Raw genomic sequence first — 13,842 nt, 5'->3', positions numbered from 1 at the left:
CATGGGCTGGCGGTCAGGGACTGCAGGGGCGTCGGGTAGCTGTTTCCTGACCCTCCCTGCGTGTCCCTCTGGGGGTAGACGTTCCTTTGACTGCCACCCCCACCCCAAGCCAGCCCCAGGTGAGTGCCCAGTCAGATGGCAGTGTCCCCCTGCCCCGCTGGCGGGCGTCAGAGGCCAGCTCCCCGCGGCATTCCCAGGGACTCAGCCGAGCGGCGGCTCTCTCGAGGGCCACCAGCCTGTTTTATTCGGGGACCTTCCAGGCGGGCCAGGAGGGTGGAGTGACAGGGAGCCTGCCCACACTTCTGGGGGCTCCTCACCCCTCCAAGAATTGGATCGTTTTTGTTGTTTCGGGAGAAAAAAAAACGAATGTTTTTGCAAAAACACCTCCTCAATAAACAACATGTAAACAGAAACCGCTGCTCCGGCGGCCCCTCGACGTCTCACTGTGTCTTCAGGGGCTTGTCGGAGGCAGCAGGCAGCGGGGAGGCCTCCCAGGGGCTGCTCTCCTCCTCCGGGGAGCCCTGGGGGTAGACTACGAAGCACAGCTCCTGGCCCCAGCACGTCAGGGACTCTGGGGAAGCAAGGACGCAGGTCAGGGGGCAGCGGCGGGGCCCATCACTCCAGACAGATGCCTACTGGCAGTCTCCCCATTCCCCGTCCCTCCCCCCCATTGGCATGACAGCCGGTCCGAGACCCCCAGCCTTTGCCCCTGGCTCCCCACGGGCGCCCCTTCCCGACTCACCGGCTAGTCTGCGCACACACTTTGGTTTGCTCCTCCAGACCACGCCCAGGAAAAAGATGGGGACCCCAGTGAGGATAATGATGACGCCGACCCCGCACACCATGGGCTCCGAGATGAAGCTGAAGACCAGCAGAAACGCCCAGAAGACCAAGTACGCCACCGGGATCAGGAGGTTGACCTGGGGCGTGCACGCAGAGCACTAGAGAACTGCGTTCCTCTGCTGCGCACGCGCGCCAGCACACACACGGGGAGAGGCCAGCTGTCCCCCCCCTCCCCCGCGCACTCCAGCCCTCCCTGGCCAGACTGCAGCCTCTGAAACCCACCCGTCCACCCCCGGCCTGGCTGCAGGGCTCAAGGGTTCAGAGTGTGAAGACCTATCAGGACAAAGGAACTGCTCTGGGCCCGGCCCCGGTGGCCAGTCCCCTGCATTCAGACGCACGTCTCAAGCAGGGACAGGGCTTTTTCTTTTTTTTTTTTCTTTTTGGGTCACACCCAGAGATGCACAGGGGTTACTCCTGGCTCTGCACTCAGGAATCACTCCTGGTGATGCTCAGGGGGACCATATGGGATGCTGGGAATTGAACCCGGGTCTACGACGTGCAAGGGAGATGCCCTACCCGCTATGCTATCGCTCCAGCCCCAGACCAGGCTTTTTGTGCTGTTTCAGGGCTCCTGCCTGAGCCTCCTTCTCCTGCTTCTGACCTAGGCCCATGAAAGCCCGGGCCACCAGGGGTTCTAAGGAGGATGGTGTCTGTCCCAAGCAGCTGGAGCGCTCAGGGCCACGGGGTCAGGGGCACTGGCTGCCACACCCCCTCCTCACCTTGATGGGCCGGTGCAGAGCCGGCCGCCTCCAGCGCAGCACCAGCAGGCCCAGAATGGTGACGCCGTAGCAGAGGTAGTTGATGAAGGACACGTAGTTGATGAGAGTGTAGGTATCACCCACCAGCATGATGACAGCGGTGGCCCCACACTGTGGAGAGCACGGGCTGAGCGCTGGCCTCCCACGGGCTGCCCAGCCAGGTCACACCACCCAACCCAGGAAGCCCATCCAGTGCTTTGGTCCTGCCCTGCCTGGGTCCCCCCAACTTACGCAGACGAGGAGGGCGGGGACGGGGGTGCAGCGTCTGACATGGATCATGGCCAGCAGACTGGGCAGGTGACCCTCCCGGGCACCAGAGAAGCAGAGTCTGGGGTGGAGGTGGACAAAGATAGGGGACCTCTGACGGCCAGCCCCAGGCGCCCTCCAGCTGGCTGCTCTTCCCTTCTTAAGCCGACCTCTCCTGCTCTTGCTTAGTGGGTGTCTGGCCTTGACTGGGGTTCCAGCCTCAGGATCCCCACGCTAGCTGGGGGCTCCGGCCCACCTCCCCCAAACCAGCCCTGTCTCCAGAGCCGCCCACCTGGAGGAAGTGAACAGGTAACCATTGATGCCTCCGAACGTGGAAAGTGCCACGGAGACGGGCATGACCCAGGAGAAGTAGCCCAGCAGCTTCTCCCCGAAGGTCTGGGCGGACACAGAAGAGGGGGCGCGTGAGGTGGGGCGGGCCGGGCAGGGCTCGGGGACCCCCGCGGGGCTCCACTCACCACGGCCACCGCGTTCGAGGCCAGCAGCTCCTGGGGTGACATGGCAGTGAAGTAGGCGATGTTGGTGAGTGTGTACACGAAGGTCACCAGCGGGATGGAGATGAAGATGGCGCGAGGTAGGTTCCTGGGGGCAGCGGCGCGGGCTCAGCCTGGGGGGGCGAGGGGCTGGGGACGGCCGGGCACGTGGGGGGTACGTGGGGGACCCAGTGATGAAGGCAGATCAGCCGCCACCAGCAGCGGTGGGTCAACTATGGCCTCCCCTGCCCCAGCCCCAGCCCGGCTCCGGTCAGAGAGAGGAGGCAGAGTGCAAGCACGTGTTCTACAGGGCGGAGCCTGGGTTCCTTCTCTAGCCCACTCTGGATGGAGACACTGGATGAGCCAGATGCATCCCCAGACCCTCACCACCCCCAGGTGTCGCCAAAAGCCAAAACCCAACAACAACAAAAAAAAAAAAAAGAGAGAGAAAGGAAGGGCAGATGGTGGAGGGGAAAATGTCCCAGGACCCAAGTTTCTGGCCACCCTGAAAATCCCTCAAATGTCCTTAGAGTCCATTGCACACGGGGGTCCCCTGGCACATGGTGCCAGCCGGGGCTGGACAGACACCGCCACCAGAGCCACTGGGGAGGGTTGCGTGGTGGCACAGGTCACATGCTATTTCAAGGACAGGTGCTCTCAATGGCTCAGGCCCAGCCAGGAGAAGTGTCTATAGGCTGGATCGGCTTTGCAGAGCCGGCCCCGGAGAATCCCTATCGGGTGCCCCACTCACTTCCGAGGGTCCACCAGCTCCTCAGTGACGTAGTTGAGGAAGTTCCAGCCGCTGAAGGCGAAGGAGCCCTGGAGGAAGGCGAGGGCCAGGTGCCCCACTGATGGCGTCATCCAGAAGGAGAAGGCATTGCGGGGCCTCAGCTCCTCAAAGTGTCCTGGGGGGCCAGAGGGGGAGCCTCAGGATGGTCCCTGCAGGCCTGAGCCCAGCCCCCAGCCCCCAGCCCCGCCCCGCCCTAGCCCCGCCTCTAGCCCAACACGTCCCAGCCCCTCCCCGCCTTCAACCACTCCCTAACCACCCCCCAGGCACAACACGCCCTCAAACACGTGCCAGTCACGCCCTCAACTCCGCCCCAGTCCCACCCTAGCCCCTTCCTAGCCCTCTGCTTCCATCAGGCCCTAGCCACATGCTGTACCCCACCCAGCCCCGCCCTAGTCCCGCCCATGCCCCCCCCCGTTCTCGGCCCCGCCCCTATCCCCGGCCCACATTGGCCCCGCCCCACATTGGCCCCGCCCCACCACAGCCTGGCCACGCCCCCGCCACGCCCCTAGCCCCAGCTCCGGGTCCGCCAGTTCCCCTAGGCCGCCCCAAGCTCCTGCCAGGTCCCCAGCTCCCACCCCGCCCTACCTTGGAAGATCTGAACGAAGCCCACAGCGATGATGAGCGACAGGGCCAGCAGCTTCCCGCCCGTGAACACGTCCTGGATGCGCGTGGCCCAGCGCACGCTGGAGCTGTTCACCCAGGTCAGCAGCACTGCGCGGGACGGGGCTCAGCGCGGGAGGGCAGACCGTCCCACCCACCCCACCCTCCCCCTCTTAGGGGGCCAGCGCTCGGGGCCACTCACTCAGGCAGGCCATGGACAGCAGGCGGGAGGCGGCGGCCGGCGGGATGCAGCTGGGGAGCATAGGCTGCAGCACGTAGTTGGAGAAGGTCATGGAGATGACAGCCAGGCTGGTGGGGTACATGATGAGGACGGCACTCCAGAGAAGCAGGAACCTGCAAGGGGGCCGGGGCGCCAGTGGCACGGGCTGCGGGGGTCTCCCCTGGACCCAGGCGCCAGCTCCTAGCTGGGCGCTGGGCTCTGGGCTGCACCTCTGGAGTGCCAGACTTGGAACCAAGGCCCTGGCGATGACCCCCGCCCCAGCCCGCCCCACTCCCTGTGTGCTCTGAACTGTCCTGGGGTTCTCCGGATCCTGGCCCTGAGCTGTGTGACCCCCTGGAAGAAGCCTGGACCCAGTAGGGAGCCAGGGGGAGTAGGGATGGGTGGGGAGGTGATTTACACCCTGAACCCTGTGGGGTCCATCTGGGATGGGCACCAGGTTGGGAGACCAGACCTGTCCCCGGGCTCTGCCTGTCTGTGGGATTGTCCCCAGGGATGTCCAAGACTGGTGGCTTCCTCATGCTCTCATTTTGCACACCTTTGAGGTCCCGCCCCTGCCCTGCGCTCCCTTTACCCACCCACCCTGGTCTCCGAAAGGGCCCTACCTTCAACTCCACCTCCTTCCCCAGGGGCCAAGGGGCAGCCAAGGACACAGCCTGTGCCCCCCTCTCCACTCCAAAGGGCTACCATAAGAGCCTTCAGTCTATTTTTTTTTTCTTTTTTGCTTTTTGGGTCACACCCGGCGATGCTCAGGGATTACTCCTGGCTCTGCACTCAGGAATTACTCCTGGTGGTGCTCAGGGGACCAGATGGGATGCTGGGAATCGAACCTGCGTTGGCCACGTGCAAGGCAAAGGCAAATGCCCTACCCGCCATACTATCACTCCAGCCCCAAGAGCCTTCCATCTAAAATTTCCTTCTGGACCCGGCTGAGACCCCTCCAATGTGGCCCCACCCGTATACCTCCATTTCTCCCAGCCCCCATGAACCAGCCACACCCCCTAGCAAGAGGGCAGATCTCAGCTCAGTCCACACTGTTGTACCTACTCCCCATGACCCAGGCTCTCTGAGACTCTGACATGCACCCCAAAGTGAACCCACTGCCCCCTGCTCTCCCTTCAGCCAGTCAGCCAATACTGAAGCTACCACGGCACCCAGGAAGGGCCATCCATCCTCTGCACACATCTTAGCTGTGGAGCAGTGCAGCTCCCCAGAGCCTGTTCTGCTCCCCGACTCTTGACGGGAGGCTGTAGGTTTGCCATCGGGGATGGAACCCGGGCCTCCTGCCGGGGCGCCTGGGCTCTCCCGGGCCCATGAGGGTGCATGTGAGAAGAATGGCCACTGGGTGCTGCTGGCGCCTGGCGAGTGTCCTCTGAGCTCACCACCTCCCCCCATCCCAGATGACGCAGTGCCCGCAGCCTGGAAACCAGGATCACCTCCTGGCCACAGTGAAGAGGGGACAGAGAGACTGAGGGGCCAGCTGGGGTGTCCAGCTGAGAGGGCAGCTGCAGGTCCTGCCCACCTTGACTGGGAAGCCGATCCCGCCCCTTCCCCATGATGTGGTGGGCCAGTGGGCCATGCTCTGTGGAGAGGCCCGCCGGAGATCCCTCCACTTACCCGGCCAGGCCCCCGAAGATCTCAGTGACATAGGCGTAGTCCCCGCCGGACTTGGGGATGGCGACGCCCAGCTCGGCATAGCACAGGGAGCCCAGGGCGGTGATGCCGCCCCCCAGGACCCAGACAAAGAGCGCAAGCCCCACAGAGCCCGAGTGCTCCAGCACGCCCTTGGGGGAGATGAAGATGCCCGAGCCGATGATGTTGCCTGTGGAGAGATGGGGGCACGTGCGGTCAGGCAGGGCCAGGTCAGGGCAGGCCAGGGCAGCTGCTACTGCAGGTCCTGATCTAAGTTGCTCTGGTCCCTTATCCCCGCGAGGAGCCATAGGACAAGTGGTCACTCGGGCACCAGAACATCACAGAGGGGCCACATGCAGGCCCCTGACTGAGGCCGCCATTCCCAGCAGCGTCCAACTTGCTGGCCAGAGGGGACTTCCCAAAACCATACCTTGACTCTGATGTTCTGCTGTTGCCAAACTCCCTAAGGGTGCCTCCTCTAGGAAGCTCCCCCCCTTTTTTTCTTTTTGAGTCACACCCGACAATGCACAAGGGTTTCTCCCGGCTCTGCACTCAGAAATTACTCCTGGTGGTGCTCAGGGGACCATATGGGATGCTGGGAATCGAACCCAGGTTGGCCGCGTGCAAGGCAAATGCCTTACCTACTGTGCTATCGCTCCAGCCCCTCTGGGAAGCCCTCTTGGCCTATATCAGGTGCAGGCTCTTCTCTCCACTTCACCTTACCAGGGTGCCCTAGGTCCTGCTCAGTTCTCTAGCTTTTTTTTTTTTTATATATTACTTCTTTTTTTTCCTTTTTTTGGTTTTTGGGTCACACCCGGCAATGCACAGGGGTCACTCCTGGCTCTGCACTCAGGAATTACTCCTGGCGGTGCTCAGGGGACCATATGGGATACTGGGAATCAAACTCAGGTCGGCTGCGTGCAAGGCAAACGCCCTACCCGCTGTGCTATCACTCCAGCCCCAGTTCGCTAGCTTTTTATTTTTGTTTTTGGTCTGCTTTGATTTTCCCTCCCAGGGAGCCTCACCACCTACTTCCCGGCACCTCCTTGACCTGGGGCCCCTGGCACAGCCCAGGTGGAGGTGGAGGGAGAGGTGCGGGTGGGCAGCGGTCACGGGAAAGGGAAGGAGGGGGTGAGGGAACACTGGTATGGCTGCACACAAACTCAGCCCACCGTGATCAGCTCCCCACAACCGTGACCACACCCGCACTGGGGCAGGTTCCTTGTGCAGTCAGCGAACTCAGCCCAGGCTGCACTACACCTGCTTTGGTCACCTGGTGCCTCCAGCACAAGGGGGGAGGGGGGAGGGGCCGAGGGGGGCTGGTCCCCACACAGTCCTGCCAGTGAGTGGCAGGTGCCACCAGGGGTGCCTGCTCTGTGTGACAGTAGGGGTCCTTCCTGTGCAGCAAGATCCCCTGGCCCTCCTGGAGGTGGGTGACAGGGTGGTGATGCCGCCTCCCCAGGACCCAGGGGTGGCAGGGGAGAGCCTGGAGGGCTGGGTTGGGCTGGGTGCTGGGGTGAGCACGAGCCCCCCCCCCCCCAAGTATGGCAAGGACATACTCAGCTTCATGGTTGAACGGGGCCCAGGCAGTCACACTCTGGAGTGGCTGGGGGTCCACAGTGGCACAGAGGAGTTGGGCCCCACCGTGGAAAAAACAGGCCTGAAAAGAAACGCCCCCCTCTCCCCCAGAACTCAAAGACTGCACAACACGAACATGTTCCTGCAGAGACCGAGACCCGCCGGGGACCAGCACAAGTGGCCCTCAGGACAGAGCCTGCCGCCTCCTCCACCTGCAGGCCCGCGGGCAGGCGGACGGGGACACTGCCATCTGCATGCATCCCTTGTCCCCCGGGCCACCCGCCCCACCCCCGCCGACACAGATTCGCAGCCTGACAGCCACAGCCCAACTTGGGTTTCTAGTCACATCTCAGGAGCCCTAAATCCATCCAGATAAGGATGACAGAATCCCTCCCCCCATACACACACATACACACACGCACACACACACACACACACACACATACACACACAAATACATACATACGCACACCGCCTCAAGGTACGCAGAGCCCTCAGCCGGCTTCCAAGGGGCCAGCCTGGGTGGGGGGCAGGGCCTGGGCTGGCTCTGCGCTTCCCAAAGGGCCTTTGAGTTTCTCAGTCTAGTAGCCGAGCTTCTGTTCTCGGAACCTGGTGCGGTGGGATTTGCCAAAAGTCAGGGAGGTTGGAAGCCAGCGGGGATGGACGGCTTTGGGAGAAGACGGGGAGTGGAGGGGGGTTGTGTTACACTGTGGGTATCTGGGGCACTGAGCCACCCACCCTGGGGGTCTCAGGTCATCCTGGCAGCAGCACCTGGTGGGCAGAGCCTTGGGGGAAGATACACATTATACCCCGTTCTCCAGGGCACAGCCGTTGGACTGCACCCCAGGGCTGGGCTGGGGTCACTCTTTTTTTTTTTGGCTTTTTGGGTCACACCTGGCGATGCACAGGGGTTACTCCTGGCTTTGCACTAGGAATTACTCCTGGCGGTGCTCAGGGGACCATATGGGATGCTGGGAATTGAACCCGGGAAGGCATACACCCTGCCCATTGTACTATTGCTCCAGCACTGCTAGAGTCACTCTTGGTTCGGGTGTCTGGCCTTGGGCTAGAACACAGGACCTTCTGCCCGTGAGCATTCAGTGGGTTTCCTTCTGGGGCCAGGACAATGACACCCTCCACCTTACAGGGCTGCCCTCTGACCCTGCACACACAGACTGGGCCTGATCAAGGGTGGGCACCTGTGCAGGAGGATTAGCTGGAAGTGGGCAGGAGGGCTCTGCTGCTGCAGTGGGTCCCAGGGGTGAGGTAAAGGGACCACGAGCTGAACGGGCAGGCTGCAGGTGCCAGGGAAAGGCAGGGGACGGTAGGTGGATGGCTGGGGACCATCCAGACATGGGGGGTTGTGATAGGGCGGAAGTGGAGAGAGGTGGGAGCCAGGGCACCCACGGTGGTCCTGGGGGGGGGGGGGTCATGAGCCATTGCAGGTGCGGGGCAAGTGTGGGGCCCAAGGCCCCGGCGCTCCTGTCCAGTCAAGGCTGGGCTATGGTAGGATGCCGGAGCCCAGGCGGGCGGCGGACGCTGATATGTCCACCCGCAGCAGATGCCCGGACTCTCCCTGCAGCCCGTGCGCGTTGGGCCGCTTTATCGCATTGAGATGTTTGGCCTGATGGGGCTTCCCTGCCTCTGCAGGAGAACGAAGAAAGGGCCATTGTTCGCCCTCCGTGCGCGCTGACCTATTTCTGGGTGGCAGCGGCCGCCCACGGAGGTCTCCCCGGCACAGCAAGTCTGGGGAGGAGGAGACAGGCAAGCAGGGGGACGTGTGTGCCAGGTGCCGCCGGCTCAGGGAGGGCCGAGGTGGTCGCACCCCACAGCGGTCGGGAGTGGGGAACACCCAGGAGAGGCTGCTGGCCGCCACCCCCCGCCCCCACACCTGCCAAGTGTGGCCATGGGGCTAGAGGGCAGCAGGGGCCTGGCCTGACCCTGACCATGGCAGAGGCCACGGGTCCACCCCACAGTCTTCAGGGGCTCCCCGTCTCCCCGGGCAACGGCAGAAAGATCCCTGGGACCTCCCAGCTTGGTGGCAGTGACACCCCCATCCCCTGTTTCTTTAGGGGCACGTCTGAGGCACTGGACCTGCCCCAAGGACAAGGACCCGGCCTCCAGTGCTGTCCAGGAGCCTGGCCTCTGCTGCGAGCACGGTTGCAGGGGACACTCACCCCTGTCACTCACTGGCTGCCACCTGGCCGGGTGGCTCTGGGGCTCTGGGGCCCAGGTCTCCTTCCTTGCCACTGGGTGCTGGGTCTGTACATTGCGGAAGAGCTCAGAATTCCCAGGGCGGGTATCAAGGCCCTGAGGCCAAAGGCTGTGTGTGTGTGTGTGGGGGGACCTTACTGGGGAGACACCCCGCCCATCGGAGTTCCAATGGGGGGATGGTGGACAAGAGATTTCCATCCTGAGCTGCTTCTCTGACCAGTGGGGGATGGGCGGAAGGGTTCTCAACCCCAGCCCACCCAAACTGTCTTGCGGAACTCAACAGTCTGCCTGTCGGCCCCGAGTGTCCTAAAACCCCTCCAGGGTACAGAAGTACCTGTAGAGGGGTGGGGAGAGACCCCAGGAAGTGAGCAGGGGCATGCACCCCTCTGTCCTTTTGAGAGGGGAAGTGTCACACTCCCTCCCTGGCGGGTGCGGCTGCAGATGGACCCTCGCTCTGTCCCCACCTCCTGCTCCTCCATCCCTGCTGGCTACGTCCCCCAACTCCTGTGCTGGCCCCTTCTCATCAATCCTGACTTTCCCAAGTGGGGTGTGCAGGGGTCAGGTTGGGGGTCTTTTCCTGTGCTCATGCCTTGGGGGCCTCACGGGCCCCCCCTCTGCTGACAGCTCCACAGCTCTGTCCTGCACAGACCTTGCGGCCACGGCAGTAAGATTGTGTGTCCAGCATGGCGCTCCGGCCAGCCCACCAAGCGGGTCAGAGGGAAAGCCCGACACTCACGTCTCCCCCACCTGCTCCTCCGCCCCCAAATAACTGGCCAAGTGCCCCCGCACAGACCCACACCCCTTCCTGGCCCCTCCCTGTCTCTAGCTTCTTGGCATCTTGACAGCTGCCCACCCTGAGCCGTGGAGCCCCCAGCCCCATGATTCAATCACCTCCCTGACTAACCCTCCTGCCACGTCCCTGCACCCACAGCCTCCTCCAGGAAGCCCTGTCCCACCCGCGAGTCTCCCCGGGGGTCCCCCAGCTCCCCAAGAGCCCAAGTCCTCGTGGCCAAGCCTGAGGCAGGGTCAGCCCCTCTCTCCCCCGCTGATGAGCTGACTGTCTGGCTGTCCAGACTGACTGTGATCTCCAGGAGGCCAGGGCTACATCTGCCTTGAACCCTGCCGTGTCCAGTACCTAGAACAGTGGCCAGCACTGTTCCCACCTCATTGTTGGTGAGATGAATGAGCGTCCAGTACTGGCCGGAGAGCCACACTCAGAGCGGGAGCTGCCTCAGTTCCCAGCCGTGTCCCCGAGCACATCAAGGGCAACTTCGGCCGGGGCTGCCGCAGTTTCTGCTGCCCCGTCCATTTTGGGGGCCATGGGGGGAGGCCCGGAGGAGAGCCAGGGCTGCTTCTGGACAGAGCCAGGTTCTAAACAGCCCTGGGGGAGGGTGCAGGGAGGGACATAGTCCAGACCACCAGAGTAGGAACTGGCTCCAAAGGAGATGGGGTGCATGGGGCAGACAGACACCCAACTGACGCAGCCTCTGAGTGCACTGGAGCCCAACTCACAGACACCTGCTGGGCCCAGGGTCACCGGGAAAGTGGAAGGGACAGGATGGTGCCAGCAGGTGACTGGAGCTGGGCCAGCTGTCTCTTCCCTGGGGCAAGGTCCCTGAGTTGAGAAAGGCAGCCCTGGGCAGCTGACACAGTCCTCTGTCCACCTCTCTTCTCTGAGGTCTGTGATGCTCTCCCAGCATGGACCCAAGCTCATCCCTGGCCAGCGCGCAAAACTCAACCCAGACCAGAACAGTATTGGACGGCCACTGCACCGTGTCCAGATCTGGCTCCGAATCCACGTCTACCACCGGCAGCCATGCCAGCCAGCTTGCAGCCTCTTTCCATGTCTGTAAAATGGGTATTAAAAGCCCCATCTCACCAGGTGGGCACAAGAATCAAAGGAGGTGAGGGAGAGCTCCACTTGGGTCCTGCCAAAGCAAATCTCAGTGGCGTCTTTGTCTCTCAGCCCTGCCCCAGCCCCTCTGCCTTGGCTCACAGACCCTTCTCGGTCCCGCCGGCCACTCCACTCCTCAGCCTGGGATACTCCCGGAGCTTCTGGGAGGGCCTCTGTGGGCAAAGCCAGTTTAATTTAGCAGCTGCCAACAAATGGGAAGGATCAAGTGAGGTTTCAAGACCTCGAAAGCTCCCACAGACACTTTGCAGACATTTGTGCCTTTCACTAGGCTCCGCAAGGCAGGAGGTGGGGAAAAAGGGAGGCAGATGCATGCCCAGGGGCGGAGACTGGGGCAGGGAGGGCATTCAGGGTGTTGGGGGTGGGGGCAGTGCGACCCTGGACTCAGCCCCACCTGCCTTCCTTCACTGGTTCCCTTCCAGTCCAGGGCGACTGTCCCCGTGTCTGTTCTGCCAGGCCAGCACCAGTAACCCTGCCCGTGGAACCCTGCAAAGCTCTTCCGTCCAGTTTGGACCACCCCTGAGTGTCAGTCGGGGCAGGGATCTACCCCACACCCCAGTTCAGACCTCCGGGTCTGGGGGCTTCAGGGGGCTGGGTGGGCCCTCATGGCTGCCCTGGAGAAGGAAGCAAAGCTGGCATGTCCCCCTCCTCTGCTAGAAAGGACCCGCATCTTTTTCTGGGGGGTTGTGCCCGCTTGGCACTGCAGCTGCTCCAGCCGGGAGAGCCTCCTGACCCCAAAGCCCACGTGGACCTTCTCTCCCTGGCTAGGCACAGCACTGAGGTGAAATTCTGAGCAGTGGCCTGGCTGACCCCAGTGAGAGAGAGCCCTTTCTCCCTGCACCCAGCCCCAGAAGGCCCCCAGCTCCACGCCAGCCCAGCCCACAGGCTCCTGTCCTGGGCAGGAGGGGTGTCCTACCTGAGTCCCCCCTAGCTCCATGCTAACCCAACCCACAGGCTCCTGTGCCCAGGAGGAGGCAGTGGGGACCCGAGGGTGCTCCCTGAGTCCCCCAGCTCCATGCTAACCCAGCCCACAGGCTCCTGTGCCCAGGAGGAGGCAGTGGGGACCCGGGAGTGCCCCCCTGAGTCCTCCAGATCCATGTTAACCCAGCTCACAGGCTCCCATGCCCAGGAGGAGGCAGTGGGGACCTGGGGGTGCCCACCCCCGGAGCCCCCAGTTCTCCCCCATCTGGTTGCATGACCAGCTTCCACGACTAGGAAAGAGGAAGACAGGTGAGAACATCACGGCCCCTCATTCATCCCTCCTGTCCTTGAGACCCCAAAAAGGACCTCCGTGGAGGGTGGTGTGGACTGGCTCCCATCTGGGTGTTCCTGAGAAGTCAGTGCTGGTCAGTGGGAACAGAAGAAGGCACAGCACCAACACTTTCCTTTTGAGTCCCCACATCCCAGCCCGCTGTCCATCACTACATGCCCCCTCTGGGCAGGAGCGGGTCCTTCTCAGGGCAGGAAGTGGGGCCTGAGAGCTGGGCAGCAGCATCGGCGGGACCCCAGCCCAGGAGGCAGCTGCTTTGTCCGGGCTCCGTCTGTCCACCCCATCACCGGCCTCCCTGTCCCTGGCCGCTCGCCCAGCCCCCAGCAGCCCGCGCCAGACCTGCAGTTAATGGTGTGCCCGTGTCCACTCCCCCCTCCGTGCTTTCTGCCCCCTCTGCTCCCCACCGCTCACAGCTCAGCCGCGACGCCAACTGGGGGCCTGCCCAGCCCCCACACGTGTGGTCCTCGCCTGGACCCAACGCCTGACCAGAGTTTCTCGGGTAAGGAATCCAAGAGCAGGGTCCCCTCGGCCAAGAAAAGTAGTGGAGAGGCAGGAAGGGTCCAGGGTGGAAGAGTGCAGAAAAACTGGGGAGGGGGTTGTTTGCGGGCGGGGGGCGAGCTCCCCTGGGCTGATGCGGGGGGCGAGCCCCGGGGTGAAGCCGCCTCAGCACCCCGTGGAGACCCCAGCTCTGAGCGCGCAGGTGCTGGGCAGCTCCCCGCGCGGGTCCTGCGCGCCCGCCGCGTCCCGGCTCACCGACGATGATGGTGCAGGCGCTCACCAGCCCGATCTCCTTCTTGAGCGTCACCCGCTCCGGGGAGGCTCCGGGCCCGGGACCCGGGCCGGGGGAGGGCGAGGGCGCCGGGCCGGGGAGCCCGCGCCCGCTCGGCTGCTGCGAGTGGCCGGCCATGTCGCTGTCCCGCCGCGTGCCCGCTCCCTGCGCTGCCCCGTCGGTCCGCCCTGCAGCCGCTCCGTCGGCCCGTCCGTCGGTCGGTGCGCGCCGCTCTGGCCGCCCCGGACAGCGCCCACCGGCGGGCGCATGCGCTGGCGCGCGGCCCGGTCCGGCCCGGGGGCAGCGGGGGCCCCCGGAGCGGCGGAAGGAGGCCCGGGCAGCCCCTCCTGGCCGCCCTTAAAGGGGACTCCCCGCCCCCACGCGGCCGCAGCGAGGGCGCATTGGGCAGGTGGAGGATTTCCCAGCGCGGGGGGCCCCCGTTACCTCTCCGCGCGGGGTGCGCGTGGGACCCTCCCTCCCTGGCCCGCGCCCACCTGGCTG

The 13,842-nt window shown here is 63.9% G+C and overlaps 1 protein-coding gene across 1 annotated transcript; it reads right to left on the bottom strand.

Annotated features, from left to right (window-relative positions):
- Positions 1–201: 201 nt before the first annotated feature.
- On the bottom strand, positions 202–13,594 carry SLC7A10 (solute carrier family 7 member 10). The gene is made up of 11 exons (XM_056136337.1): positions 13,326–13,594; positions 5,584–5,788; positions 3,931–4,082; positions 3,714–3,839; positions 3,090–3,243; positions 2,324–2,447; positions 2,140–2,243; positions 1,833–1,929; positions 1,563–1,712; positions 743–920; positions 202–571 (listed from the first exon to the last, which is right to left on the bottom strand). Exons 1-11 carry the CDS (start codon positions 13,477–13,479, stop codon positions 441–443), a joined length of 1,575 nt encoding a protein of 524 aa, XP_055992312.1. The 5' UTR covers positions 13,480–13,594; the 3' UTR covers positions 202–440.
- Between the last annotated feature and the right edge of the window lie 248 nt (positions 13,595–13,842).

This window comes from Sorex fumeus, unplaced genomic scaffold, assembly GCF_029834395.1.
Source record: "Sorex fumeus unplaced genomic scaffold, SorFum_2.1 ptg000122l, whole genome shotgun sequence".
In the NCBI taxonomy this organism is placed as follows: domain Eukaryota; kingdom Metazoa; phylum Chordata; class Mammalia; order Eulipotyphla; family Soricidae; genus Sorex; species Sorex fumeus.
The sequence above is the reverse complement of the archived record's forward strand: the minus strand, read 5'-3'. Positions and strand labels throughout refer to the sequence as shown.